The 8,102-nt window shown below is 46.9% G+C and overlaps 1 protein-coding gene across 2 annotated transcripts; it reads right to left on the bottom strand.

Moving 5' to 3' along the window:
• Positions 1-1,472: 1,472 nt before the first annotated feature.
• Positions 1,473-7,036, bottom strand: S1PR1 (sphingosine-1-phosphate receptor 1). 2 transcript variants are annotated; one of them, XM_058538648.1, is made up of 2 exons: positions 6,914-7,036; positions 1,473-4,152 (listed from the first exon to the last, which is right to left on the bottom strand). In XM_058538648.1, exon 2 carries the CDS (start codon positions 3,985-3,987, stop codon positions 2,839-2,841), a length of 1,149 nt encoding a protein of 382 aa, XP_058394631.1. In that variant the 5' UTR covers positions 3,988-4,152; positions 6,914-7,036; the 3' UTR covers positions 1,473-2,838. The 2 variants fall into 2 exon arrangements, with proteins under 2 accessions (XP_058394631.1, XP_058394630.1); XM_058538647.1 differs by lacking the exon at positions 6,914-7,036 and adding an exon at positions 5,747-6,470.
• Between the last annotated feature and the right edge of the window lie 1,066 nt (positions 7,037-8,102).

Raw genomic sequence — 8,102 nt, 5'->3', positions numbered from 1 at the left:
ACCAAGAATTCCTTCATCTTAGCCATTGCTTCTTCACCAGAACTAGGGCTCTACCCCACATCTGCCCAAAAAAACCACAGTCCATGACTGTCCAGTTTTCTTGGAATGAAATGCACTGTCTGAAGTTTCCAGGAAAAAAGCACATTTAGTCATTGGCTAATGTGCTCACAGGTGGGCAAGTGAGGCTGTGCTCCCTGTCACTAATGAGCTCCCCAGTCCCACCAAGGTCAGCTGCCCTACCTCATCTTCCCCATGTCCTGTGAGTCACCACTGTGTTTATAAAGATTAGTCCAAGAGTATGAACACTTTATCTTGCATAGAAACACAAAATGGACACACTTTTCCATTATGCTTGACTCTGTAATGAAAGCTTTAGGAAGTGAGTGTAACATGAACTCATTCCTTCCGCCTCAGCAGACAGATGGATAGAGACATTCCAGTTTGTTTCCAGTCTTTTGTCTTCGGAGCATTTTTGGCATTTCCTTCAGGAAACTGGAGGTTGTGACCCAAGGTTTCCCCAGTGAACACACTTCTGTTTCCCACAGTTAACCTTACCCAGAAATGACATCTACTCTGTTAGGTGAGGTTTATCTTCATGTCCCAACTGTGTCCTGTGCATGTTCAATGACACTTGAAAGCACAAATTCTGAAAGTAACAATAGCACTGGAGGGCCAAACACACCAAAATGCTTCCATTTAATCCCCAAAGAAGATGACAATAATATCACAATAAGAATTAACTACTACGATAATTCTGTGATACTTGCAAAGTACCCTTGCTCTCATTTTATAGCTGGAGAAATTAATGACTAAGGAGGTTAAAGCTTTCAGACACTATGAATCCAAAGTTTTCAGATAAAAAGTGTATGCTCCTCAGCCTATATTCTGCAACTTGCTACTTCATTGATACATATAGTCCCATATTGTTCAGAGGGTAGACCGGGAGAAGCTAAGACAGTGTTCCGAAAAAAACAAAAGTGATTTAATACTATCTCCCACATCCATATCCCCACTTCCCCAGCATGTTGGTGGAAAGCCAAGAATGCAAGCTTTTGTTGATGAGTTTGAACTGACGACTGAGTCTCATAATTTAAATTAGATTTACAACCACATTGTTGCATATTGTTTCCTAAAAAGCTCATGTTTTAGGACAGAATTATTGTACTTAATTTAGTTTGGCATGAATGCAATTTAAAACTCAAACAATTACATTTACTTGTCAATGTGGTATTTAGAGGTGGGTGATTTTCATCTCTTTACAACTCTTCAATGTTAACTTATTGAAGTTTCTCTTCCTGAAAAAAGAGTGAGCGGTTTCTAGACAAACCACATTTTTTTTCACACCCTAGTTTATCAAGGTGAAATCCTTTAAAGAATAACAGTAATTTCCCCTTAACTTTGATTCTAAAGAGCTACATAGTCAAATAGAATGTCTTAATAATTATTTTCCAAAAATGCTCTTCACAATGGAATCTTTAAAAAAATCAGTTTATTAATGTTTAAAAGTTGATAAAGCTATGTGCAAAATGATCCACAAAAGTCAGAAACCTATTAAATACTATTTTTTTAAAAAAAGACATTTCTTGGTTTAATTGCACTGAAAACCATACTAAAAAGACAGCAATATATTTTTATTCTTTGTAACATTTATACACATCTTCAATTAAGTATCTGATAAACAGCTGTACTGAAATCTTCTGACGTTCCCTATCAGTTAAAGTAATGCTTTAAGGGCACAAGAGGGTGGCATTTTCTTAAGAAATACACATTCAATGGTGTTAACACAGGTTAGAAAAATCCAATAAAATGCTGAAACAAATACATTCAAAAATCAGGAAAAGTACTTTTAACACAACAAAATATAACCATCCTGTTGGTTGAAATGATTCACACAATACTCTGACATAAACATCAACAAAAGTGCCAAAAAAAGATGCTGTATTTGTTAGACAAATTCGTTTAGAAATATCTCTGTGTTTACAAATTCACCCCCCAGTCAGTTTTCACCTTCTTTTGCTTGTTTGTTTCTCCTATGACACCGAGGATCCTGGCTGACACCATTTAGATAAATCCTTATGCATATTTCAGCCACAATGGATATGATACTGTAACATTTCATTGTAAAGATAAAAAAACAAAAATCAAAGTGACTACAACCAAATTCCAAGACACTGATCCGGCTGATGTGGAAACTTTGGCCTCAGCAAATGAAATTGCTTTACATCTCCAAACCATCTCCATCTCCTCACAGTCTACTCCCTGGACCCAGCCTAGCTGCTACAGATGATCAAGAAATGGACCATGCCACACCCCCAGCTCTGATGAATGCCAGGTAGTTAAAATATAAAGTAAAAGAATTTTGAGGAGGGGAGTGAAGGGGAAGGGAGGGTGGGATATGTAGAGCATACCTAGAGAAGCAGAAGTGCACACACTCAGTTGGGTTGGAAACTAAAGTCAAAGAAAACATCTTCTCCTCAAAGCTCCTGAGAGAGAGGCTTTCACACGGGGGATACTAGTCTTTGAGGAGGGGCCAAATGAACCCTTCAGGAGCTTGACAATGCTAGACCTTTGGCTCAGTGCAAAATCAAAGCTCCAGGGGGGAGGAAATAGATTCCAGGCGAGGACCTGATCTCCACCCTTCCCAGTGCATTGTTCACAGGAACTAACTCTACCCACCAACACCCGGCCGGACCAGGCCGTTCTTACTCTCCCCCTCCCTCCCTCTGGCTCGCAGCAGCTCCTCCCTGGTAGCAGTCGAGACGCAGAGATTTTTTTCCAAACACTGGGGTGGTGGGTGACCATGCAAGAATGCTGCCCATGGGTTGGCAGCTTTCAGTTTTAGGAAGAAGAGTTGACATTTCCAGAGGACATAATGGTTTCTGGGTTGTCTCCATCATCCTTCTGGGGGTGGGAGGAGTTGTCCGACTTACTGCGGCTGAATTCCACGCCTGCGATGATAGGACGCTTGAATTTGCCAGTGGAGTCTCCGCTGGGACACTTGCAGCAAGACATGATTCGGATGAAGGCCCGGCGCATCTCCTTGTTGGTCAGAGTGTAAATGATGGGGTTGGTGCCAGAGTTGAGCACCGCCAACACCAGAAAGTATTCTGCTCTGAAGAGGATGTCGCAGGTCTTCACCTTGCAGCCCACGTCCAGCAGGAGCAGGATGAAGAGAGGCGCCCAGCAGGCGATGAAGACGCTCAGGACGATAATCACGGTCTTGAGCAGCGCCAGCGACTTCTCTGAGCTGCGGCTGGCCTTAGAAATGTTCTTGCGAAAAGTCAGACGGCGGCTGCGAGTCCTGACCAAGGAGTAGATCCTGCAGTATAGAATGACGATGGAGAGCAGAAGCAGAGTGAAGACAGTGGTGCAGAAGAGGATATAGTGCTTGTGGTAGAGCGGCAGCACCGTGGAGCAGCTGGACAGAGTGCTGATGCAGTTCCAGCCCATGATGGGCAGGCCACCCAGGATGAGCGAGATGACCCAACAGGCGCTGATCAGCAGGAAGGAACGGAAGCTGTTGCTCCCGTTATGGAGTTTCATCTTCAGCATGGTAATATAGCGCTCAATGGCGATGGCTAGGAGGCTGAACACGGAGGCAGACAGAGCCACAAACATACTCCCTTCCCGCAGAAACCACTGCGCGGGGGTGAGCTTGTAGGTGGTGGCCCCAGACAAGAGCAGGTTGGCTGTGTAGGCCACTCCTGCCAACAGGTCTGAGAGGGCCAAGTTGCCAATAAAATAGTACATGGGTCGGTGGAACTTCTTGGTTTTCCAAATGGTCAGCAAGACAAAGATGTTCTCTAGGATGATAAAGCAGCAGATGAGAATGAACACCACTGAGGTCAGTTTAATGCCGTTCTCCTTGTCCGCGCTGATATTCAGCTTTCCTGTGTAGTTGTAATGCCGGACGATGATGTCATAGTTGACGTAGTCGGAGACAGAGCTGCGTAGGGCCTTGACCAGCGGGATGCTGGTGGAGCCCATGGTGCGCTCTGCGTCCCCAGGAACCCGAGGATGGCGCTTCTCCAGACGAACGCTAGAGGGCGAGGCCGAGCGAGGCTTCACTTGCTGCGGGGGTGGTTCAGTGAGAGAGATCCAAGCTTTTTGTGTCGCTTTTCCTTGGCTGGAGAGGGCCTCGGAAACCGCAGCCTTAAACAAGTCACAAAGAGAAGAGAGTGAGGGAAAAAGCCACAGTACACTGGTATAATTCATCCTAACCAAGGCATTGCTCTAGTGTTGTTGTTGTTGTTGATTTAAGAAAACTTGGGGACATTCGATTTAAAAATTTCAAATTCTCATTTCTTGCAAAAAAGAGGAAGAAAGGGAAGAAAGAGAGGGAGAAAAAACAAAATTTTATCCAAACTGAACACTCCAACTCGGCAAGACGAAAACTTTCCCTATGGTCACATCCACTCAAATGGAAATGGGAAAACTGGAGAAGCGAGCCCCATTTAACTCCATTCACTCACTCTCCCCCGTCCCCACCTCTCCCAGGTTTCCAGACACGGTGGGCTCACTCACCACCAGCTCTTGTTCTCTCCTCTGAAGAGACCCCACAGCCAGTATGAGGGCGGAGATGCACACCTCTGCCCCCCACCACTACCCAGCTAAAAGAGACGAGAACCACCTCCTAAATGCCATGCAAGAAATTAGACTTGCACGAAAATCGTTTGACAGCGTAAGTCATTCCTTAGGCTTTATTAATAACTCTCTAGGAGCAGGTGTGCTTTGGGTCCGAGAGTGCAGCGTGGTGTGGGCAGCCAAGCCCGCCCTGGCCTTTCGGTAAACAGGAAAGCTTAGCGCCTCCGTGAAGCAACTGCCTTTTCTTTCTTCTTCTTCTTTTTTTTCTTGCAAGCCAGTGCAAGAAAAAATATAAAGGTACTCAGTAAAAATCATTCATAAGAGATTGCAATAAATCCCAGAAGTTTCGTACATTCATTGATCGCATAAGTATTTTTAGTTACCGTGCGTATAGCCAAAACACACACAAAGAGAAGTTACACTACTAATGATAACAGTACACAATACACGCCACTACGTTCCTAATCCCGAGTGCAAAACTACTCTCCAGAAATTCACATAAGCGGACGTCTGGTGCATTGCTAAGCTAGCGCCGGCAGTTTTATTTACTGCTCTCCCCCAACACGTTGCCTCCTCTCGTAGAACTAGAAAGTGTGGAGGGAATGAGACAGGCACTGGTTAGCAGAAGAAGTCTAGCTGTCAGTTGATTAAATGTTTCAAGATAACGCAGCAATGTGATAAAATTGGAGTAATAGAGGCGAAAGCAATCTCAACGATTCCCGGGCCAGTAGAAGCTGCTGGCGCCCAGAAGCTCCGCATTCCCTCCACCTAATTCCACACCCTGCTCTCGGGAGGGCAAGTTTAAGCCCGTAGCCCCACCACCCATATTCTTTGTCTATAGGATTTCCAAAAATAATCGCCTTCCCTCCCTTTCCTCCGACCAACCGCAGCTTCCCCTATCCCCCACCCCCAGTCGGTTCTACAACTGAGACTTAACCCTTTTCCAAACTTCATAAATCACAAGTGCCCCAAGAACAATCCCATCGGGTTGGGCTCCTTAGTAGCCCAGAGATGCATGTTTCCAGCGCCCAGAGATGGATGTTTTAAAAGTTTTTGTTTTGCTTCATTCCTGTTTAAAAATTCGTGCCTGACACAGAAGCCCTCCCGCAGCGGGACTCCCCGGCGCCCCCAGCACCCGCTGGCGCGGCGCGCGGTCCCCTACCTCGCTCAGGCAGGACGAAGCTGCTTTCGCAGAGCTCCAGGTCTGCACGGCGCGCTCGGCATCTTGCTGCTGCCCCGGACTGACTACGTTGCGCTCTAAACTTACTCGAGTCGGGGTCCCCTCCCTCTCCGCACAGCTCCGGCCTGCGAGCTGAAGTAGCCGAGCGCCCCGCTGAGGCTGGTGGTTTCTTTAGAAACAGATGGGGAGGGGTTTTCGCCTCAACCCCCCACGCCCTCCGCCAGTGGCTGGGGGCCCCCGGATCTCAGCTGCTGAGACTCTCTGTCCAGGAAAGAGTTTTTTGGGGGGAGAGGGTAGGAGGGGGCAGAAGCGGAAAAAAAAAAGAACCCCTCCTCCTCCACAGGCAACTGGAAAAAAAAAAAAAAAACTCAGAAGGGGAGGAGCCTGGTGCCCCCTAGACTCTAATGTATAAATCACAGCCCTCGCCCTGCTATCCGCTGCTCCCGGGCGGTGGAGACCATTCTCCCGAGCCTTAGAAAAGAGAGGAGGTGGAAAGCCTTTGGAAACTTTGCTCTCGAAAACTCTTAGGGGGAGAAGACGGCCCGGAGACTCGTAGCACACCTCTCTCGTCGGCTACCCCCGCAGCCCTCGGGGGATCGGAGTCCCGAGACTGTGGCCGGGTGCCCCCGGGCCGCGTCAGCGCAGGCAAGCGAAACCGGAGCCGCGACCCAGCGAGTCCCGGCCGCGCTCCCGGGAGCAGAGGCTGGGAAGGGCCGCGCGAGGTATGGAGCAGGCAGCAACCACCAAGGGCGAGTGGCCTGGGAGTTCCTCCTCTTCTCCCTACCCCGCCCCCATCCAGCTGCTGCCTTGAAACTTGCGGTCTGAAGGGCAGAAAGTGGCTTTCCCGGCGCGCACAGTGAAATGGGCCAGCGCCGCGCGAGGCGCTGGACAGGGGTTCCCCTCACTCGACTGGGCGCAAAGTCAGGCGGTGTGTCCCAGATCTGGCCAGTGGTGAAGCCTTTGAGGAGGTGGGCAGCTGCCCGGACCTGAGAGATTTAAAAAGCTGGGGCAGCTCAGAAATTTCCAAGGGGGAAGAGCCGCCGAGGCCAGCCCAGCCGAGGGCCTGCAGCTCCCCAGCCGGCGCCTTTCTCTCCCTTTCTACTTGGGAGGCAAGTCAGAGGCCCCCAAACATCAGTGCTCGCAACTCACCCACTCTTTCCTTTTGCTTAGATGTTACTTCAGAACGTGAGACTGAGAGGCGGCTTTGGTCAGCTCCACCTAAGTGACAAGCTCAGAGCACTTCTGCCCTGCGCTACTCTACAGACGGTTTCCACCCAGTCCCTGGTCGCACTGGCTTCCCATCCCTGCAGATGTGAACGCAAAACTTCTCTGTTGTGTGGTTTCAATTGACAGACACACCCTGTACCTGAATGACTCAGAAGGAGGCTGAATGAATAAACAGACCCCTGGCTTCTGGGATCTTATGAGTTTGCAAAGGAAAAAATCAAGTGACAGTTAATTCACAGCTGCCTGAAAGCCCTCATCAACAGCGTTGCACCTAGCACATACCCACAAATTCAACAACAGTATGTGCATACAATGTAGAAACTAAGATAACCGTCCTCTAGACTCTAGAATAGACTCTGATTGGGTTTGAGGACTTACTTCATTTAAAAGGGGAAATATGCTGAGTCTGCCCAGTGGCCATCTGGCAAACTCCACCCCATCCACTAATTTATGAGTTCTTTAAAGAGAAAGGAATTAAAGTAAATTGCACACCCAGACTATATCAGGCATGTGATAGATTATCTAATTTAACACTACTACTCTGTGAAGCAAGCATTGTTGGTCATTTTATTGATGAGAGAAATGTCACTCAGACAGCTTAAGTCGCTAGATGTCCCAGCTCGTGAGTGCCCGCTCTGGGTTCCAAAACTTAAATGCTGCAGATGCCGTGTCTCCCAGGTCAAACACTCTCAGTCAATAAACAGTTCAGGAATTGAAATGCATGTTCCTGAAGGGAAGCAAACCTCTAACTTTAAAGTTTTAAAATTGTATGAATTTTTTGACTATGTATGTCTACAAAATGTATTCAAAGATATGCTAATGAATGTCCTTTTAAAACCACTTATTTACTGAGTATGCAAGTCTGTAAAACATGTATACAAAAGTATAGATGTCCTTTTTTTCACCATCATGCATTTTCTTTTTGCCAAAATATTTTATTAAATTTTATTTTTTTACCACCTTTTTATTATTAAGATTTTTTTTTTGAGCAGTTTTAGGTTCACAGCAAAATTGAGTGGAAGATACAGAGATTTCCCATATACTCCCTGCCCCCACACAGGCATTACCTCTCCATTATCAACATCCCCACCAGAGTGGTACCTTTGTTACA

This window comes from Diceros bicornis, chromosome 4 (assembly GCF_020826845.1).
Source record: "Diceros bicornis minor isolate mBicDic1 chromosome 4, mDicBic1.mat.cur, whole genome shotgun sequence".
NCBI classification, from domain to species: Eukaryota; Metazoa; Chordata; class Mammalia; order Perissodactyla; family Rhinocerotidae; genus Diceros; species Diceros bicornis.
This window is presented reverse-complemented; position numbering and strand designations above follow the sequence as displayed.

Bases quoted from the DNA above. Each gene is read 5' to 3' on its own strand.
- S1PR1 (XM_058538648.1), bottom strand. From the start codon at position 3,987: ATGGGCTCCACCAGCATCCCGCTGGTCAAGGCCCTACGCAGCTCTGTC.